Here is a 23,162-nt window from a genome sequence, read left to right on the forward strand (position 1 = left end):
GCACTGGGGACACTTCAGAGAACAAGACAAATAAACCCCCTGCCCCTTGTGGCACTTGTGTTTCAGTGATTTATTTCGAAGACATGCTATGATTATAAAATATTTTAATCATTTGAAAATCTAGAAAAATAAAATAAACATTGACATATGTTTAAAACCACAGACTTAAATTAGAATTGGAAGTAGCTGCCGTGTTTGTTTTGGGTTTGCAACTCCTGGATTCTTTGGGTATCAACTTTTATAATCTAACTTCAATTTGCCTACATATTAACTTCACAACAGGGGCATAACTGTCTGCTGGAAATAGCATCTAATGCTTAAAACAAGGATCGGGGGGCTGGCCTGGGGGCACAGCAGTTACGTTCGCGCGCTCCACTTTGGTGGCCCAGGGTTTGCCAGTTTGGATCCTCGGTATGGACCTACATAATGCTTGTCAAGCCATGCTGCGGCAGGCGTCCCACATACAAAGTAGAGGAACATGGGTGCAGATGTTAGCTCAGGGCCAATCTTCCTCAGCAAAAAGAGGAGGATTGGCAGCAGATGTTAGCTCAGGGCTAATCTTCCTCCAAAAAAAAAAGAAACAAACAAACAAAAAAACAAGGATCAGGGAGGCAATTGTACTTGTTATGACCCATTGATTCAGGGTAGTTTAGTTAACATCTTTGGGTCTCAGTTTCCTCATTTGGCCATAAGACTAATAATAAGACTATTAAAATAATTCTTTAGAAAATTTTTTATGTGAAAAGTTCTGTTATTTGAAAGTTTAAAGGAAAATGTAATGTTGTCATTCACCATCAAATACGTCTTTCATCTAAAAAAAAATCTTATCAAAGCACTCATACACACAGCTAGTTATACCAAATTACGCCAAATGCAAAAGGGAGAACAAGTCTGTTATATTTTTGAATAGAAAAACTGCAGGCAATCTTGGAGCTAACTAAAGATGTGGCATCTTCATCTTCTTCGTAACAGAAAAGCTATCCCTAACAATTATTTTACTAATCTAAAATTATGTTCAATTAACATTAATATGAAATATTTTCCTTCTTAATTTTTTTTTTTTTTTGAAGATTAGCCCTGAGCTAGCTGCTGCCAATCCTCCTCTTTTTGCTGAGGAAGACTGGCCCTAAGCTAACATCTGTGCCCATCTTCCTCTACTTTATACATGGGACGCCTACCACAGCATGGCGTGCCAAGGGGTGCCATGTCTGAGCCCGGGATCCGAACCGGCAAACCCCGGGCCGCAGAGAAGCAGAACGTGCGAACTTAACCATTGCACCACTGGGCCGGCCCCTCCTTCTTCATCTTTTAAAGATCTAACCCACTCTAGGTTTAAAATTGTGCTTATTTTACTTATATATTTATAATTCCAACCTGACAAATTCAACTTCAAGTTAAAAATGAACACATCAAAAACTCCCTTAGTCCAGGTGGGAAAGTTTTACGCACATATATCTACCCCTTTAGAACCAGGAGGCATATAACCATCATTATGGTCTGAACCCTATCATAGGATGATTTGGAAGGAACGAGGAAATAAAGTTTAGAAGTTAGGAGGTACCTAGTTTATGAGTCTCAATGAATTAACTTTTAAAATAAAAGTAGAAATTAATGAAAGATGTGTAAATTAAACTAAGTACACTTTATCTTTCAATTTTAAAACATGAAATGGAAATTTTATTTCCTTTTGTGCAAACTCTACTTGTCCTCCTTTCTGCTTATAAATTTCATCTCTAAGACCATTCAAGTAATAACAATTATAACTAAACATCTTTTAAATTTTTTCAAAGAATTTTGCTTTAAAAAAACCAAACCTGCCTTTAGGCAGGCTCATCTTCAGTAAACGACTTTTGTGAAAACTGTGCTCTACCCAAACGAGATTTCTTTCAGTGCCCAAACATGTGCACGTCCATGATGCCCCGACTGCACACCCCGCCCGCTCTTGGAATATTCTTCCTCCTCTTTTCTGCCCAGTGTTCTCCCACTCGCCTTTCAAGACCAAAATTAAAGACCACTTGCTCTCGGTAGCGTTCCCTAACACCCCCCACATAAATCATTCCACTTATATATTTCACAAACACCTCATCATATATGGTGGCGTTCCAGTATAATGATTTAATTAGGATTCTGCATCCTTTGCTAAGGATGAGATTTTCAAAGGCAAGGACCATATCTTATTTGTTTTTGTAATCTCAGCACCTTGGATATTGTGTGTCACAAACTAGGCATTGATGGACACAAAGTATTAGGGGAGACACACTCAGACATTTATACACTCAGGCACACACTTGCACATACACGTGCACAACTGCACACATACACAGAAAGAGAGAAATTCACCATAGACAGTGGGAGATACAGAGAATAAAATATTAATAATACCCACTCAGAAAAACACACGCACAAGGAAAAAGAGACACGGAAGGCAGAAAAAGCACAGGCTCTCCACCTCCAAGGAAGAACAGAAACGTGAAAGCTACATTGTGTTCTGCAACAATAAACATAAGAGTAGAGAGGCACTTTTGCCAAAAGCTAGATGAAATTAGGCCAGATGCTATGAATTATAGGGCAGTCCAGATTGTGTAATCTAAACCGAGATAAATTAAAACAAGTTGGAAAAACGAAGGCAGCCTGAACACAGCTCACATGGCAATCGAGTGCATACTGAAGTGCAATTGATTGCACATAAACTCACTCTGATATAGAAGTAGATATTTTGATTAAACACCTCTTCCATTCTGAGATGGGCATGGTGCTCATACAGCCTCAGCTCCCGGTCACGCGACCCACTGCCCTTACAACAAGGGCAGAGATGAGAAAGGCGGGCCAGCGCTCACCCTCAAAATCACATGATTCTAAACCGCTGCACGATTATAAGTCATCCGCCACAAACTGTCATCAGTGCTCCAAGCTGTGCTGACAGCCATTCACTCTCCCAGCATATACTACTGAGCACCACTCTGGGCTTCACATTCTGTTAAGGACTGGAGTCACTAAGAAGAAAATGGTCCTTCCACCACTGGCACCTACTGAAACATCTCTAGACATCGGATTCCTGCAAGTCCTGGTGGAGAAACACCGCTGCTCTGCTGCTTTCCTGGTAGGACAGATGCAGACTGTTCAGAGATAAAGCTGGGCTGCAGGGAAACTGTTTTTTGTTGTCCAGCTCAGTGATTTTACTGACCCAGCCCGCAGTTTGTAGTTCCTGCTTTTGCTCTCTTCAGATGCCAGAAGGCAGGCACTTCATAACTGTTAAAGATCAAGAGTTTTCTTTTTTCATGCAATCTTTGGGCATATAGGAGTCTGTGGGATAAAAGAACAGCTTAGCAGCTTGGGGGTATAAAACAGCCCAGTAGAATAATGAATGCTACCTGAATGCTTAGGAGCAAAGACACACTGATTTGGTTACTTTTTAATAATTCAAGGTACCCTCACTGCTCCTACTGTGGCAACTGAGCTAATGAGGCTAATGAACAACTGCCCTGCAATGGGCTAAAATTCCCATAAATGTCTTGCACCTGCATTTCTGCAGACAAACCCTACATCTGCCTCCCAAAACCGATGTGTGGGGGGTGGAGCTGTACATGCAGAAGGGGTGTGTGTGTGTGTGTGTGTGTGTGTGCAAGCATGCGCGTGAACGCACACGTGCGTAAGTCACCTCGTCCCAGAGAAGGCTTGTTTTTTTTAATCTCACTTTGCCCAAAGCATCATTCAATTTTCCCTCTAAATTTTATTATTTATAAAGATTCCAAATTTCTAGAAAATGATATTTTTATCTAAACATGATCTGTTAAAATAGTCTCACATCATATATTCAAAATCTTATTTTTTTGATATCCTAAAAAGTAGGATTTCAGTAAGCTTTCCTCATTAGACACAAAAAGTGAATAAAGCTTAGGATACAAGCTTTAAGTTAGAAATCCAAAGATTCAAGATTTATTGGAAGTTGAGCAAGTGTTATTGTGTAATTAATTTAATTAATGCATTTTAATGGGTTACAATGAGTTTGTATTCTTTTAATAATCAGAAAAAGACAAAGGAACATATTCAAAAATATAAAATGGAAATTGAGAGACAAGTTATGTATTTGTTTTATTCCTATTGCTTCCACAAAAAAAAAAAGAGAGAAAAAAATATGATCAGGACAAATTTGGTAGAAAATCATCTTCAACTAAAAAGGAACACCATGTGACATGGCATAGACTGAGTAATGGCTATATCCCAAGAACTTGGTGGTCAGAGTGTCTTTCTTATCTTCATGATACGGTGAAGCCCCAGCTATGCCATCCGAGTAGAACTGGCATATCCCTGTCTCTGGAATGGGATATCCTTATCCTTGGGGCTACAAATCACAGGGGAATGAGTCTCCAGAATCCAACAGAATCCAAGGCCTCATTCTTTCACAGGCGCTTCCTAGGCCCCCAAACTCATCTGGATTGGAAGCAAATCTTCTGTGAGAGCTGCGAATCAGACCTGCAGCACTGAAATGACCTAAGAGAAACTCAAATTCACATCTTCCTGTCCACACCCGCACTGGCCTTCATGCCACGAAATTAGAAAAACTCCGTGCTTAGTTAGTTCCCAACTCTGACAGTGCTGGGATGTGGCAGTGCAGAGCCACTGGAAGTAGTAAATAACCACAACCCGAAAATGGACTTTGTACAGGTGCCTGACTTCCTGGTTCTTTCACAGATTTAAATTAGCTCCTAATGAGAGTTTCAGGTGACATCTGACAAAATTATTCTAATGTTCCTGTAGAAGAATAAGATTAGTTTTGTTTTTTTTTTTTAAACAAGAGACAGGGTTATGTTATCAGTTATTTTAAAGTATTATAAAACTACAAATATTACAGTATGAGTACAAACAGCAAACTCTAAAACAAAGCCTGTGTGAAGAAGAACTTCACGTGAAATAAAGAGGAAGTCTTGAATCAACTCAGTGTCTCAGATAGGAAAACTTGACGACTCAGAAAAATAATTCAGGTTAGAGCCCAACTCACACTATTGCTAAAATAAGTTTTTATAAAATACTAGAAGCGTGTGTAAGTTATCACTTAATGGGTCTCTAGTATAGGAATTAATTTCCAAGCATAAAAGTAATGGGAAAAAAACACAAAGGAAAAGATAGCTTTGACCACAGAGAATTTTAAAGCCTCTGCATACCCCCCAAAAATTATTTAATTAAAAAATTGCTATGAGGTAAATATTTAATATATAGTGAGCTTTGAAAATCAATAAAAGAATGTGATTACTTCAATGTAAAAATGAGCATGGTATACAGACATTTTACATTGTCTGACATAAGACAATATTTCTTATCTCAATAGGAATAAAATAAATCATATGAAAAGAACAGTGAGAAAGCACTTTTCACTTTTTAAGGCAGCAAAGCAGATAACACGATTAATAACCTATGCTGAGGAGGGACCAGTAAGCCGGGCGCCCCCCACACTGCTAGCCAGGGAACAAACGGGCACAGCCTTTGTGGAGAGTAACCTGGCATTTTGGCAATTTGTTCTAAGAGCCTTTTTAAAAGTTCATAGTTCATATCCTTTGACACAATAATTCTACTTCTAAGAATATATTTTAACAAATTACTGAGATAAGCTCCACAAGTTTGACATACACATTAATCCAGTTCAGTATTTTCTGAGTGCCTGCTCCATTGTGGGCCCTGCATTGGTGGTCACGGTGAGGAAGACAAGCAGGATCCTTTAAAAAGGATGTTTACTGTCATATTTCTAGTATGCAAACCCTCAAGACAATCTATGTAACACACAACAAGGGCATGAGTAAATAAATTATGGGATGTTCATAAAATGGAATATTATAAGGGCATTAAAAACAACTTTTGGAAAAATCTATAATGACATCGGAAAATGTTTATGCTAAAATGTTAAGAGCAAAAATATCATGAAGCAAAACCAAACATATAATGTCACCACCATTATGTAAAGATATAGATTCATGGACTAGAAGGAAATATTTGAACATGTTAACATAAAGTGATCTCTGGATTTTTCTAAAAGTCATAAAACCTGGGTTGAGTCTCAGCTCTACTGCTTACGAGTAATATATGACTGTGGGAAAGGTAAACTCCATAAGTCTGAATTTTCTAATTTGTAAAATGGAGCTGTAATGCTGGCCTTGACTCCCTCCCATAACTCAAACTAGATAATGCATGAATGGGCACTTTGTAAGATGAAAAGTTCTAAACAAATATCACATACAATACTATTATTCTCTTAGCAAGAAGGATGATTAGCTCTGAAAGTCTGAACTCCTTTCTCCCACTTTTCCATGTCTCTTCTCTTCTCTACATTCTTATTTAATACAATGCTCATCCGGGGGAAGTTTTTCTTGACTTATCCCATTTGCCTTTTTATCTTTGCCACATTTGTGTGCACTACATTAATCCACCCTTAATAGCCAGATATATCTCATCTGCTTATTTTCTTCCTTTCTTGTTTAAATCTGAAACCATTTCTGAACTGGAGTTATCCAGAGTTTTTAGGAAATTATAAAACTGCCATTTCTTCACTCCCTTCCTAATCTTTTGCCCCAAAGATACAGGGATATAACAACTGAGCTGCCTTAAAATAAGCAGACCTCTTCAGAAAAACATGCCATAATCCCTCTGATGGCTAACATCTGGCTCTTAAATATTATTTCTACCACCATTCCATTTTCAGTGTAAACCTTTCTCTGAGGCGAAGACCACCCACCTGATGCCTTGTGAGGCACGGTTCCCAGCAGAGGGACATTGACGGTTGGGTCTGCCATGATGCCTTTATCCAGGGAGCGCAAAGACAGGAATTCATAGAAGTATTCTGCCTACAACAAAAGGATTGACAATCAGGACCGCGGTGACCACCGTGAGGGAGAAGGCAGTGCTCAGCTCATCATCCCTCTGATGGGGGTGACATTTTTCACTGCAGGAACTCTGGAGCATGCGTCATCTAAAATACGACGTGAGGCGTAACTCACCCTTCTGGGTTTTAGAACTCTAGAATTAGGCTCTCTAGAAAGAAGTGATCCTTAAAAAAACGTTAGTAACAAGCATCCAAAATATCTACAAGGAAGCTCTTTAGCTTAAACGATACTATTTAGTTGCTGTCTCTTAAAAGGATTGAGAAAAATGCTCTTAAGGAAACAAGCGATGTCAAGACAATGATCAACTAGCCCTTAGAAAATCCATCTCAGCTTCTTGGGTCATTCCTTAATTCTTTTCAAATCTGAAATGAATCTTTTGATCAGAATTTGGAATGCTCTAATAAAAAAGAGATAATTAAAGCAGCAATCTACTGGCAAAAGAAGATAAAGTCCAAAATTTAATGATCTTGCTGTTAACATTCATTTCTCAGTCTCATTCGCTTTGAAAGGTTTATATTTAGGGTCTCAATTTAATTATAGGGAGAAAAGCCTAAAAATGCAAAAACCACTAGCACAATATGACAACAAGCCATAAAACCTTACATTGTAAACATTTTCATTTTCCCACTAAGTCTAGTTGAGAAAATGATTCCTCCTCCTTGAACAGCAATGAAATACTGAAAGTGGTGACGCATAATCTCTCTGCAGAGCTTTGATGCTTAACTGATCCCCAACTGGGTTATTAAAAGGGACTGTGAAGGAAACAACGTGTTCTTGCTTAGGAATAAAGAACAATCAATTAATAGTGCAGATGCCAAAATGATAGTTAGGCAAGTTGAGTGATTCTGCATTATCTGTAGAGAAATTCAGGATTTGGATGGGTTGATTAACTATATTAATTACATAAACATGGGCTAGAAAGAGGTTTAAAAAATAATATGGCCTTTCTTATATACAGTATAAAATTTATTTTCCAACGTGGAAGACATTAAGATTTACATGGTGGACATTCACCAACTTTCTGCGTTAAGTCATGGGATCAATGTATCAGGCATCAAGGACTTCCTATGAGGATGATAATGCAAAGGGACGATCTCAGCTGCTGTAGGGACATCGTCTACACTTGCCATGAGTTAAGAAACACTTCCTGGCGTCACTAGACCAAAAGGAGCACCTTTATTGATGAAAGTCCCTTCTTTGAGTTGTGGCGTGGTTCCAGAAAACCACTGTGAAGGGTTCCCTAGGTGGGTAGCAGAGTTCGTGAATTAATTTTATTAAATTCATTCACTAGGAGAGCCTTGAGGATAAGGGGTCATAAGTCAGTCAATTGCTACCTTGTCCAAGGGAAGGCAGAGGACTGTAAGATGTCTGATGAAAGGAGTGTCATCAGGAAGGGTCATTCAACTTGGAATGAATGCCTTTGACAAAGAGAACACTATTTCTGTCCTTGCAGGAAAACCAACAACTAACTCTCTACTCATAGGTGGAATATCCTTCTTGCACTTTTTTGTAATGTGGCAGTGCTCATGTAACAATTTGATTTAAATCTCTTGCATGTCTTCTCATGCTTCAGGAAAACAACATTCAGTATTAAAGTAGCTTCTGAATGTCTCCTTCAAAATATTTTGCTTTTTTTTTTGCTGAGGAAGATTTTTTGAGTATGGCTCCATAAAGTAGGTCAGGAAACATGGACTTCATTATATTTAATATCAGAGTTTATCATTTGCGTTGGCATGACTGCTCAACATGATTCTGCTGGGTTTAAGGACTTCTCTGGACAGCCAAAATGATCTTATCAATAACAAATTCACAGTAGAGGTTTTAAGGTATCTCTTTGATTTCCTTGAGAATCAGTAAACATCACGGTTTTCTACTGCAATTCAAGACTGTATCACAGGGCAGGTACTGGTCCAAACCGTTTCTTGCTTGGATTTTACTAGCAAAAGGGAGTTGCCAGAGAAAACCTTTTTTCATTTGTTCGTCTTTCTTTTTGAAAACAAGAATGATGCTGTAATCTCTGAAATACATAATTTCCTTCCTACTTGGTATATTTTTTAAAAAGAAGTTTGTCCATGTATTGTTTTCATTGCCTTCTTAAAAATTCCAACTTGAAAACCTGTTAGAAACTGACCAACTCCTTGTCTCTGATCTTGACCCTGACTTCTTTTCAAGTTTCACTTTGTTATTATAAAGAGATCTACCCAAACCACCAATACCACAAAAATATTTCTACAAATAAATTATCATCACCATGAGGTAGAGATGACATATATTACTCATTTAACCTAAGGGCTAAAATATTTTCCTCAAAGTCATAGAAAATGGCTGATGAAATAAGTGATAGATTTACAATGTCATATTCTAACTTCTAGACAGGACTTTCTGTTTTTACTTTATTTATAAGATAATAAATATCCTTAGTCCCAAACCATTCCACTGGAAAAACTTATTTGGGAGCAAATAAAACCTAAATTCAATGCCAAAGAGAACAGAGAGCTAGCTTTAAAGTTTGGGAACAAGCTTCACAAATCGTAGATTTATTACTTCGATAAAAGGAACTCAGAGGACGAGCTGTAACAGGGAGGTGGCATATTGGAGAGCATGAAACCTGCATTAGGAAAAGTACATTTTGTTTCATTAAATGACACCAATGGAAGCTCAGGTAGAAGTAAGTAGGGTGCGTATTTGGGAAACACGTGAAAAGACTGCCTTGTATTCAAACAAAGAATGAGTCTATTCAGGAGAATAATTCACTTCTAAATTAAGTTGCTGAAAAATCTTGCTGGCCTGGTTTGCCATGCAGTAAATTTTCTTTTCATGGAGCAGTATAAAAGACACCCAAATATTATCAAGAGAGGAGTGCTGGGGCCATTTAACTTGCTTCCAAGTGACTTGGCTGAATATTAGGGTTGTTCCCCTCAGAAGAGATGAACACATCATTTAGAGATGAAGACATCATTTAAACAACAAAATGAAACAACTCATGAGGGCTTCATTCCAGCAGTCTTTTTTGGGTAGACATAGAGAAAGGAAGCAGAGAATTGCATTAACCACTGGGAGGAATGGAGCAAAACCATTTCTTTTCTACCTTTGAAGTTCTGGGTTTATGGTGTGTTCTTAATCTAATAAGCACAATAATTATAGGAGCCTCTGAGTTCAGAATCAAAGGTTCTTCATAAAACCATGGCTCTCAAACCTCTTTTAACTTCATGTATCTCGATGCTGACCTACGTGCTTATGGGAGAACACTAAAACAATAACACTATCATGTTTGTCCCAAAGAAAATTTCAGGTGGTTTACAGATACAAAACATACAGATGCCTTAAGGTTTAAAAATTTACAAATCATTGTTGTTGAGTGTTTTCTATACTCAACTGCTGTTCATTTAATACTCATAACAATCTACTATTATTATAGTGTACAAGTGTGTTCAGATAGCCAGGCACTGAGTACGAGAATTACTAAAGGGACATAAAATATCTCCAACACTGTATGTGAAGAGAAGAAGAAACCTACTAAAATAACCAAGAAAATAGTTCAGTGTTAAAGTCTCAAACAAAACAAATAAGCAAGCCAAACGCTTAAAATAATCTGACACCTGAATGTCGACACCCAAAATTGCAAGAACTGACATTCTTCCTCAGCATTCTTTCTTGTCACCTCTCTGCAAAATTTCATCCTTCAAACTCAGAACTTGTTATCCTTGGATTCCGTGGTATTCTGTTGATTCTTTTCCCATGTCTTGATTTCCCTACATTTCCTCATTACCTCACCTCCTCACAGCTCATGATCATAGAAAATCGTTAAGACTCAGGCCTCAGCTCATCTCTCTTTACGTTCTGTGAAAACTCATGCACCTTTGCAGATTGAACTACTTCCTTTTGGGCAATGATGCTCAACGTGAACCACTCACACTGCCTCATGGCCATGCTTGTGTGCGTGGAACCAAATTCCTTATCTTCCCAAACCAGCTTCTCCACCGGATTTCTTTATATCTGCCAACAGTATTGTCATTTTTCCAGTAACAAACGTACTGAACCTGAGTCGTTGTTTCTTGCCTCTACCTCATCTCACAATAGCCAGACACCAAAATCCTATCCTTCTCCTTTTACAGTCTCTTTTGATTCTGTTCCTTCCTTTCATCCCCACCGTTTCCACCCTAACCCAACCTTCATTCTCTCCTATTGGCGTTATTTTAACATTTTCTGACATAGTCTTCTTGCCTTCTTCTTTAAAATTCCTGCCATAATTAAACCAATATATCTATTAAAACATCACTTTTGCCATGTCACAATCCTTTCCTGTCTCCCCTTATCTCAAGGATAAGGCCTTTAGCCTGTTAAGTGTCCTCCACAGTGTGCCTCCAAATTTCCTTGATTTCTTACTCTTCCCCAATAGGGATCCTCTTCTGGAGCTCAACCGGCCTGCTCTGAACATACCATAGCCATGTCTATTCCTATACTGACCTGCAGTAGGATTTAAACCCTTAAACATATACCTCCATGTATTATTAGGAAACTTTTCACCTGTGTACATCATGTATTCTCATACACATTTTGGATTCTTTGTGGGTAAGGATGGCATTATATTTTTTTTCCAACACTTTATTGAAGATTCACTCAGCATTGTGCACAAGCAAGGTATTTAACAAATATTTGCTGAATGAATGAATGACCTACTGAGAAGCATCCAGATGCATCAGCGTAGTGCATTCCAGAGCACATTGTTGTGGTGAAATGGCCCTAACCTCTGATTCTACTGACAGGCAGCAGCTTTTCTGTTTTGGCAATTGCTAAATTACTTTTATGGGTCAAAAGATTCTTTCATTTTGCTGTGTGGCCAGTCACCATAGCATACACAGAGAATAGAGAACATTTTCAAAAAACAGAGCAATTCAATGAACATTGACATTTGATATCCAGCCAATCTGTGTGTAGTTGGTAACTATTTTACGCTTGTTTTGGGACAAAATCTTGGCAACGAAGCTCCCAGAAAGAACGTAAGCAGATGCGTAGACAAGGTCCAGTTCCGAAATACAACTTTGTCCAATGCTCTTCTGGTTCATATTTGGGTCTCTTCTATAAGTTACAGACGTATAATTGTAATTACATGTAATTTATATAAATTTAAAAGTTTATAAATTTTGTAAAATTGTAAATTTAAATAAATTTTGCTTTCTGTAAATTACAATAGGCAGTTGCAATGTCACTATGGCATATCTGCAATATCAACAATGACTTTTTTCACTGCCTTCTTTTGAAACTGGCTCTAAGAAGAACTTGTTTCAAAAGCAAGAAGGAAAAGCACCTTCTCATGCAGAGTAGTTATTGAATTATTTCACTGCTCCTGGCTTCAACTGGCATTGGAATGCACATTGTTGAAAGAGAGGATCTCCATCAGCCCAGCTCTTCTGACTTAGTAATCCCTTTTACACACACTAGCCTAGACCACACACTCAGTGGGCTGGGTTGAGGGAGTGAAGTTATTGGAATATAATGGTAATATTAAAACTGAAAATTCAAGTAAACACATCCAGGATCAGGAGAGTTTTGTAAACTGAAACTGGCCGGAGATCACACGGTTTGGCTTCACATGACTCTGAAATATCTAAGACATTTTCCGTTTTTTCCTCCTAGGGTTTGGAACCACCATCGGTCATGTAAACCAGAAACAGACTGGCTATCTGACAAACCATTGGCTAGTCACTGTCTCTTAAGATTCCTAATGAGGGGGAGCAATGCAATAGAGAGGAAAATTGCTATTTTGTATTAGATAAAAACCAAAAGCGGGGGTTTTTTAACTTTAATTTTTTAAGAGAGGAGTAGCAAGGAAGTAGAAAGGCAAAGCATTGGGTAATGGAAAAGGGTTTTTTTCAGTTCTTCTAAAGACTGAAAAAAAGGGTATCAGTTTAAAGACAAAGTGGGCTCTCAACAAAATACAGCCCTATTCACCACACTGCTTTCACCAGATTGCCAAAATTTTCATCAAAAGGGCAACGTAGGCAGCAGTGGGGCTTCTGAAGCTTCATTCTCCTTTATTCCAGGGCTTCTGGGACGACTACCTCCTCTTCACAGTAAGCCTGCCCTAATTCAAGCATTTGCAAAGTCACAGGTCAATGCTACCCTAAAAATTGGACGCTAGGAAGAAGGACAGTATTGGGTAATATTGGGTGGGGTAAGTTAAAGGACCCAGGAAAGAAAACTTCATTACAAGTGATGTGGCTGGCACTCTGGGGTCTAGGGATAGTCGAAACAAGAGGTATGGAAAAGAAACAGTGTGGAAGAACTTGGGGGCACAGCTACAAGTTTCCCTTAGTTGCTAAGGCAGAATAATTATTGGAGAATGCGGAAGGGCCAATAAACCAGCAGTGTAGGTGCAGGGGTTTTCAAGGAGATGGGAGAGGGAGAGCCAGTTCTGAAAAAGGAAAGGAAATATTTTATTCTTTTCTTCTCATCTCAAGATTTATATCTGAATATTTCTTTTCTTAAAGCTTTAGAAGCAGTCATTGGGTATTCATTTATGTGGAGGTGGAGAGAATTGTGTTAAGAGCTACTTCTTTAACGATAATTTAATTACTATTAAATTATTATTAACATTATTGAATTATTATTAATATTAATTATCGAATTGTTATGAGTAATTACCCTTACACTCATGCAGCTCATTTATTCTTCATCAGCATCTCATCCCCTGTTCTCTCCATGCAATTCACATGTGGTGTATTTCAGCACATCACATTTTTTAGGACAGAATGACATTTATAAGATGTACAAATGAATTTGGGTAGCACATATAAATATCTCAAAAAGGGCAAAATTAATGTCCCATTTCTTTCAGAGTTCATTATAATGTATAGTTCTCTCTAAGGGTGGTGTATTTATTTCATTCTATTGATAAAAAGTGTTTGAAAAATTTTAACTGACTTAGAAATGTCGGGAGATATTCTCAGTGATGGCTTTCAGAATATTTAACATTAGATCACATTTTTCTTAGTTTTAGCTTCAGGTAGTTTTCTGAGATTCTTTAATACATTTTTTATTGAATCCACATGGACAGTATTAACTTACTTCTTTGATAAAAACCAGAAAAAACCCAGACTTTTTCCCTTAACTTTATGTTTTGAAAAAATGCATTAAACTGTTTTGGTAAAGGTTATAAGATACGCCTTAATTTGATTTCTTTGTTCATATAATTGCAATTTCATGTGTCAGAATACTATGTTACAAGACATACTCCCATGACCAGTTCTTCTATTTAAGAGCTAAACAGAAAAAAAAGTCTATAATTCCATAGTTACAGATTTACAAAGTCCAAAATTTAGGGAACTAGTCTTACAAGCAGAAGATTCAAATAATAGTCATCACTATAATTTTTTTTTATACTTCAGAGAAAGCCATTGCCAAGAAAATATAGCACAGTTAACCTTTTTAATCTTCTAAGCTCCTCTAGATATTTACTATTTTAAAATTGTTACTCAGACGTGCACCATTCATCCTCTTTAAGAAAAAGAGAAACTGAGGCAGAATTGAAGCAATTTTCTGGGGAACACTGATGATGAAAATCCATAATCAGAGGACCAGCTAAATCTATGTGGCCAACTTCAGTTGCCCCCTAGGACCCCTAAGCAATTCTTTTAAATGTCTCTAGTCTCTTCCTTCTCCTACACACAACCATTCCATCACTTCCCCAAAGTCCTCTGCCCCATTCCTGCTATCTTCATTCAGTTGATGGCCATATCCTACTCACAAAGAAAACAGAGATTGCTAGATATGAATTCTCTCAACTTTTCCTCCATCCACCTATAAAGAGGCCATATCCACATTCAGTCTTTCTTCCTTCCCATATCCTCTGAGACTGGCTCCTTCAATTATGTCAACTTTCCTCATGGATACTAATGTGATGAACAGGTTAAAAGCCCAACCCTGTCTCTACCAGGCTTTCTTCCTTCCCCTCATTGCATTGCTTCCAGAGGAGTCCAGACTCAAAAATGGTCTCAGTTTTCCTGCCCATCAGTCTTCAACTCACTACTATATGGCTTTTGCCCCATTATTATTAAAATGTTTTCATTAAATGTCACTGATGACATCCAAGTTGTTAAATCCATTGAGCACTTTTCCATCTTAGTCTCTCCTGTATTCTCTGAAATTTTGTATTATAATCAACTTCTCTTTCTCTTCTTTTTTGATCTCTATACAGCAACAGTCTCTTTGAGTTTTCCTTCTCCTTCTCTGATCAATCTTTCTCTAACGACCTTCACATGCTTCTCTCTCTATAACTGCACCTTACAAAGAATTCTGAATGTGGGCCCATGCACCAGAGCTTTTATGTTCATATGTATATTGTAACCACCCCTGATGCAGGAAGGGTTAATAATCACTGGAAAAGGCTTGCCAACAAACTGTGACCTGGAGGTGAGAAGGCCGGTTAGCCAAAGATGGGTAAGATCTCCAGAGGGAGGCAACCTAAGCCAGGCACAGCCGCCCAGGGCACAGATGGAGACAGGATATCTGGAGCAGGAGGGGCCGTTGCCTAGGAGGCCTTGCATGCTCCAAGATAAGAATATACGAGCACAGCAAAAACATGATAATATCAAAACAGAGACCGAGGGAGGGCTCCTTGAGAAATCACTAAGAATTCTTGGCATCCTCTAATTACTTTGTCCAGAACACTTTGTGTATGTTTAACAGATGTAAGCTGTGTATATATTGAAACGCTGGTTATAATAAACTCAGAGTGGCCATCAGCCCTCTCCGCATCTATCCTGGTGTGTACATTGGATCGCGACACCGACATATATGACTATTTTTCTGGGGAGAGCAGATCCTTGCTATCATCACATTCTTAAAGGAGTGCATCACTCAAAAAAATGTTAAGAACGACTGCCTTAAATGTTGATATTTCTAGGAAACAACTTCTGGTCTGTTCTTCTTGCTTCTGTTCTCTTCTTGGGGTATCTATCTGTTTCCATGACTTTAATTTACACCTATATTTCAGCAACCTCAAATTTTTTATCTCCAGTTTTCACCCTTCTTCTGAGTTCTAGACTCATATTGACAGCTGTCTACCAGACATCTCCCCTTGAACTTAACATGTTTGAACCAAACTTATTATTGTCCCAAACTTATTATTGCTTTAGATAGCAAGCACTATATACCTGACCACCCAAGATATATACTTGGCAGTCTTTATAGACCAACTTTTTCACTAACTGCCTCCACAAACTTCACTGATTTCTCAAATTTATTTGCTTCTTTTCCTTCCCTTCACTACCAAACTTCACACATTTTTCACCCATGCTCCTGTAATTGTCCCCTTACCTATCTCCCTATTAACTCATGACCTCCAGATTTATCCCCTCCAGTCTACCTTACCGTCCAGCTTTTCTTGCTAAACGCCAGCTGGACCACAGGACTGCCCCCACTTAAACCCTTAACGATTTCTAATCACAAGGAAAAGTTTAGCTATAGCTTTGGATCCGGCTCTGCCCACCAGCCTCTTTTCTCACGTCTTCTCTCACAAGTCTTTGATCCAGCCATACCAAGGTTTGAGTCATTGAACCACCAAGCTCTTTCATGAACCCTGCCCCTTACTTTATGCTGGGAATGTTCACTCCCTGCCCTTGTCCACCAAGAAAATTTTGACTTGTCTGTCCAGGTTCAGGAGAAATGTCACCTCTTTGGTAAAACTGTTCTCCTCCAGAGGCTTCTTTCCTGTACTCTCCTTTATCTTGACTATTGTACTTATACTAACAATGTATTCACCTGTCTTTCCCATTAAACTCTCCTCTATGGCAGGGACTTTGTCTATTCTTATTTGAATCGCCAGTGACTAACATATTTTTTGTGTGTCAAAAACTATTTATAAAAAAAGAAAACAAGCTTTAAGTGAAATTAGTCATATCCTAAAAAAAATAGGTAAATCACGTCTTACCGTGTCCAGTCCAAGTCAGGAAATTTCTGACTTTAAATAAAACAGAAGCCCAAGTATGCCTGCGAAGCCTTGACTGAGAGAGGTAGACACTGGATCCCAACCATGAGTCAGCAGGAAGGCGGAGACACTGGGGCCATGCACAAGGAGACCAAGCTGGCCCTGTGCTGCCTCCCCACGGAGGTAGCCAACAGTCCAGATAACAACACCCACAGGCTCAGGGATTTTGGGTGAAATCTGGGCTACAGTCAGACCAAGTTAGCTTGAATTCTAATTCCACTACTTATTAGTTCGCTTTGGGCAAAGTCTTAGCATCTTATTCATTCAACACATATGTATTGAGTGTGTCAGGCATTAGGCATTATGTGTGCCTTTGATGCCAAGGATGAGTGAAAACAGACCTAGTATTTGCCCTTATTGAGCTTGCAGGCTGAAAGAAAGTTGATCATAAACCAAATAATTAAAAAATTAAGACTGTGATAAAGTGCTTCATAGGAGAAGTAGGCAGTGCTTTGAGAAAATGTAAATCAACTTAGATTAGAGTTCAGGAAAGGCTTGCCTGAGAAAGAATGACAGAACAGATCTGCTTAATGAGTGGAAGTTAAACAGGTGAAAGAGGGGGCAGCATTTCCTACAGAGAAAAGGTCAGGTGCATAAGCTCTGACAGGACTTCGGCAGGTGAGGAATTGAAGGGAGGCCCGCACCTACTTTGTTGCAAAGATTAAAATAAATAATGTATGTAAAGTAGGTAGCAAATATTGGCAGATAGTAAGCATTCAACAAATGGTAGCCATTGTTAACAGGATCAATACACAAGTCCCTTATTAGTGGGGTGTGCTAGCAGAAGTTTCTAGACAATGGTAGAACCCATAGGAAGAAAGGAGCAGCCTGGGAATTTCTGGGTGTTGGGGCTGGAGGAGTGTGATCAAGGGGGTCCCCACAGCCCTGAGCCCTCAGCCATGTGCCGTGCGTACAGGGAGAAGAGATCAAAAGGAAAATAAGGGCTGGGAAAATCGTCTAAGAAAATCTTTTCTTCTTCTGTTTATTGCAGATGTGGGTTTACAGTTCAATTTAGCATATACAGGCAAAATCGCAATTACTTTATTTCTTTAGCTTTAAGATAAATTAGAAACGTTTTATTGAACTATAAGTTTACAGGAAATGTAGAGGCTAGAAGAACAAGTAAAACTATACCACATAGATGTTATCAGGAAAATCCAGGCTGTGGGCAACCCTATAGGCCCAAAACCAGTCTCCCCAACACAAATTTGAAGGAATAACAAAAAGAGAGATGGAAGGGAAACCTATAGGTTGAAAGAGACCTAAAGGCTTATCAACCATTCACAACATGTGGGCCTTATTTGGATCCTCATTCAAACAAACAAACCGTTCAAAATGTATGACATTTATGAGAGATAGCTGGAAATTGGAACACTAACTGGATACTTGATTATATTAGTAAATTATTTTTAATAGTTTTGAGGGTTTTTTAAAAGTTCTTATGTTTTATAGATACACACTAAAGTATCTGTAGATAAAATAATCTGATCTGTGAGACTATTTCAAAATGCTATGGGAGGGAGGAAGCGGGTGGGGAATATAGATGAAACAAGACTGGCGGTGAGTTGAATCTGTGTGATGGATAAATGGGTGTTCATTTTCGTATTCTGTCTGTATTTATATATGTTTGAAAATTTCCGTAATAAAAAACTTTTTAAAAAAGAAAAAAAAGCTCCATATTGGCATCTGCATTGAATGAATAAGCTTCAATTCACAGAGAATAACGCACCTGGGCTGGATGCTCATACTCATGGTTCCCCACCCACTCTGGTCCAGCCACACTGGCTTCCCTACTTTTTCCTTAATGTGCCAGGTACGCTCCCACCTGAGGGACTCGGCACTAACCGTGCCTTCTGCTGGGGTGCTCTTCCCCTAGACAGCCACACAACTTGCTCCTTCAATTTTATTCTCATCTCTAGTAAAATGTCATCTCATCCAAGCGGCCTTGCCTGTCCATCCTCTCTGAAATAGCAAGCCCCATGATGCACATTCTTGTTTTCTGCTTTATTTTTCCACAGAGCACTTATCATCACTTGATATATGTCCAATTAAACATTTAAGAAATGATGTGTCTCCTCGTCCTCACCACGTGGGAAATAAGCTCCGTGAGGGCAGCACTTTAGCTTGTGTTCTCTGCCACATGCCTGCAGCTAGAGCAGCGCCTGGCACACTGACACTGCTCAGTCCATACTTACTGGATGAGTGAAAGAAAGAATGAATAAAGAAAGATCTGCTCAATATCATGACTTAGTCTTCTGTTTATGTTTCAATTTGGAAAAGGTTTCTTTATTAATTAATTGGAATTCATTTACTTTAAAACCGTTGCCAGGATCAGTGCTGTAAGTGCTGTTGGCTGAAATTGATCCCTAGGGTAAAAGGCAAGATCTAGGAAAATCAAACGTGCTGTTGGAAATATAAGCACAGAATCATTTCACCACAATGACATCTTACCTACATGTGATTTCTTTCTATTCAAATAGTAATACAGGAAATTGGTTGTAAGGGATAAAACATTGAATTTAATTTAAATGGAAGCAAATACTCTTCTTTCCTTAAGTAAGTTCAAGCAGATCACATTATTATTAGAGTTTCTCAACAACAGGGACTAAGAGGTCTCCTGTAGCTCGTGCCTTGCCTAACACTGTACTGGACAACACAGGCAATCAATTCGACTGACTCGAAACAGCGCTTTCATTTTAACATACTACCTATTGTTGTCTTTGTCAGGAAAGTTTCCATGTCAATGGAAGTAGGTGAACGTAAGTGTTAAAAAACTTGTAAATGATTGAATAAATATCTGGCAGAAGAGCACGTCAGCAGAAGGCGTAGGTGGCACCAAGTCCCTCAGGTGGAATGGTACCTGGAACCGTCAGGAAACAGCAGGGAGGCGAGTGGGCGGGGCACAGTGGGATGAGCACCCAGCCACAGGGGAAGCACTACCCTCCCAATGTTCCCAGGGGAGGATCCCAGGAAAGAGCCCAGAACGACAAGTTCAGCTCTAAACATCCTCTGGCGCCAGAGTTAAACACTCTAGGTGACATCAGCACCCTGCTCAGATCTCTTGTCTCTCTCTTCTCCAGGCCCCCACTGGCACCCAGCCTTGCAGCCCTGGAAGAGCGGGAGGTGACGGTGAAAAGAGTCAACGTGGGGCCTTCCAGCCTGCAGCTAAGGGAGGAGTTTTAACTATGAATAAAGATCAGAATTTATCTACTACACAAGAGTGGATATTTTAATTACTGAAATGAGAAGAATCTTAGAACTAATGTAATCAGAGGACATTTTATCATCTCTGGCTGACTGGAGAAATTCCTGGATCTGCCTGGGGATTCACCCAAAGGCCCAGGGAGAAAGCAGCCTACATGGAGGGGTGGGGGGCGGCTGTGAGAAAGAGTACAGATTGCTGTGCATATTATTCACGAAGGCATGCTCCTATTTGATGTAGTAGTTTTAAACCCTTAGATCCTTATATAAGGATTTTAAGAGCCAAAGAGGGGGCGGCATATTTTCCATTTGTAATGTTGCCCAATCTCACAGTCTTTCTATTTTGCCCACTTAAAACATGCCAGAATATTAGGACAAATCTGAACTCTCCCTTATTACTTTTTACTTATTTCATATTACATATTAGCTTTCTCATTTCTAAGCATGATTTCCCGTAAATCCTTTAGTACTTGCAATTCCCCTTCCTAGATGTAAACCTAGTTAATGAGAATCCCTCTCTTCCGAGAGCACAGGGAATGACAGCACTTTACAGTTAAAATCAACAGTTATGGGACAGATGTGAGCACACACCAGAGTTAGTCAAGCTGATTCATTAAAAAAAAAAGGCACATTAAAGCTGAATCAACTGTCATCTTTTGCTGATGACTGCTGATCCGATGTGATGAGAGAAAGTTCACGCACGTGGATGGGTCGATTCAGCTCCCGGATGGTCTGGAACATCGTTAACTCATACAGACTGATCCTGGCCGCAGTTCAAACTTCGAAGCCTTTGTTCTTGGGGCTCAGAGGACGGCTTTGAAGTTCAGGATAAAGCTCTTCTAACACACCATTACCAAAGAATAACCTTTTGATTATGATCTCATGAAAGTATAATCAATAACTTACATAAGTTAAAACCATGGCAAACAGTGACGGTCCTGTAATTGGACCTTTATGAATTCCATATGTTACCATTTCTGCATCAGCTGGCAGTCTTGCATAATACATATACCTCTTCCCCAAACATAGCCGTGGAACTTTCTTAAAAGGCTATGAAACTTTTCACAGCTACTGTCAGCCTTGAACTCTTCAGGCCCCTGAGCTAGGGCGTGGGTACCAAATGGGCAGGATTTTTGGTAACCTTAAAAGCATATTTCTCCCAAATCCAATAGACACTTATTAGTGAAAAGCAATTTAATCAAAGCCAGCAACTTTTTACTTAATTACATGGCTTGTGTGCTTTAAAAAAATACATCTGGGAAAAAAAGACTTTTCCAACAAAACGTTAAAAACGTAAGTGGAAAATATATTCATTCAGCAAAGCCGTGCTCTCCTGTGAAGTTCTCAAATGACTGGGACCTGGCTAGGAAGCCATTATGTCATTATCCACATTATCTATGATTTATATTTACTTTTCTCTCTCTCTCTCTAGTTAAGCTAAATTACATTATTACTAAATTTAAAATGTAAGTGTTTAGTGTACCTTAACTGGCTTCACTTTGGGAGGAAGAGAAGTAAGCACCCAAGAGAAGATTTGGGAAGAAAAGTGCCCAAGCCAGGGCCACAACAGTTAAAACAAACAAACAAACAAACAGACCAACAGAGTTTTCTGATCTATCTAAGAGGACAAAGAAGTCTGAATTGAAGAAACACTTAACAACAGAATAAAAGATATCCAAATAAAGATTAGTTCCATCTTTTTGGACTAAACATCAGATCTTTAAAGAGAGATGAGAATATAAAGCCAAAATAATAAATAAACAGGTGACCCATCACAGAAGCTATTGTTGCATCTTGGGCCCTCCCTACAACTATTACTGCCCCCACCCCCCTACACTGTCACCTTATTCACTTTTGTTACCTGATATCATGGAATTTTTTTTTTCTTTTGGAACATATTTGGAAGTTGCCAAAGCTAATTTCCAGCAAATTTATATACTTCCAGATTCCTTAGTTCAAAATAGCCCTGCTGAAGTAATCTTTCTGACCCTATGGCCACTAAAGAGAACTTCACTTGTAAATGTGTTACTAGCTTTCAAATTAAAATTTGACTTACTGACTCACAATGCATTCATTGTACTCATCTACAGCAAAACGTGATATTTGGCCCCATATCTCCCCTACTTGATTACAATTCCTAAATGCAGAGACCATAACTACCAATCTATTTCAATTGTCCAACTTTATTTTACAAAAGTGATTTCCAATGTCTTGGATACACACAAAAAGAGATGATCAAAGAAGACCAGTAACACCAAAGGAGAGAAGGATCAGGCTTTTAGTATCTTCAGTTTAACTGTTTTTTTTTAAGAAAATATCAGTGAGCTGGTTTTGGTCCCCAGCTGTGATAGAGGATAACAGGCTACACAAAGAGGAAAAGAAATAGACCCATGGGAAAACTGGATGTACAAAAATCAGCAAGATCGATATGATCTGAATCATGACTTGCGTGAATGTGTGGAAAGTAAAAGGCACTGAGAAGTGGGTCTCCTTTATGCACCTTTTTTGTCTTTTGGGGTCTTTTTGCAAAGAAAATGGATGGCTCTGGAAATTATCAACTGGTCAGCATCAGTATCTGTTCTCAAAGCTCTTTTAACACCCAGAAGAAGATCCTAGACTTCAACACAGAGTCACAAGAAGCAGTGACTAAACTCGTGTCCGTCCTCAGAAGAGAGGACAGGAAGCAGTGGAGAGTCGACATCCATTTCAAAGTCACCACCGGCTCCTTCCTGCAGTCGGCCAGTCAGCCTTCACAGTTCTGTGGGGCGGCTGAACAATCCATTTAAGAGCCACACCCAAAGCATAAACCCAGTCAGCCTGGTGTACACACTGGGTGGTGTTTCATTCAGACTGATAGTGGAAACCAATTTATTAGATATTCTTACTACTGACTTTTATAAACAAAATGTGAAAGTGTCCACAAAAGCTGTAGACTTTCTTATATTAAGTAGATTTTAATACTCTGGAAGACACAAGTATCCAAAATGCTCTTAACCAATTAAAACACGACACCATTAAAACTAGAATAACATTTGCAAGGACAAAAAGCCAACCACTGAAGCATAATGGGGCAACTGAAACTAGACAAATCAGATCTGGAA

At 38.8% G+C, this 23,162-nt stretch overlaps 1 protein-coding gene across 1 annotated transcript in view; it reads right to left on the reverse strand.

Moving 5' to 3' along the window:
* Positions 1-23,162, reverse strand: part of WIF1 (WNT inhibitory factor 1) — a 63,550-nt gene that overhangs the window by 18,371 nt on the left and 22,017 nt on the right. Inside the window, exon 3 of the mRNA XM_008537639.2 lies at positions 6,725-6,833. Within this exon, the coding sequence (XP_008535861.1) occupies positions 6,725-6,833 (109 nt within the window). The remainder of the gene's footprint in view (positions 1-6,724; positions 6,834-23,162) is intronic.

Source organism: Equus przewalskii, chromosome 5 (assembly GCF_037783145.1).
Source record: "Equus przewalskii isolate Varuska chromosome 5, EquPr2, whole genome shotgun sequence".
In the NCBI taxonomy this organism is placed as follows: Eukaryota; Metazoa; Chordata; class Mammalia; order Perissodactyla; family Equidae; genus Equus; species Equus przewalskii.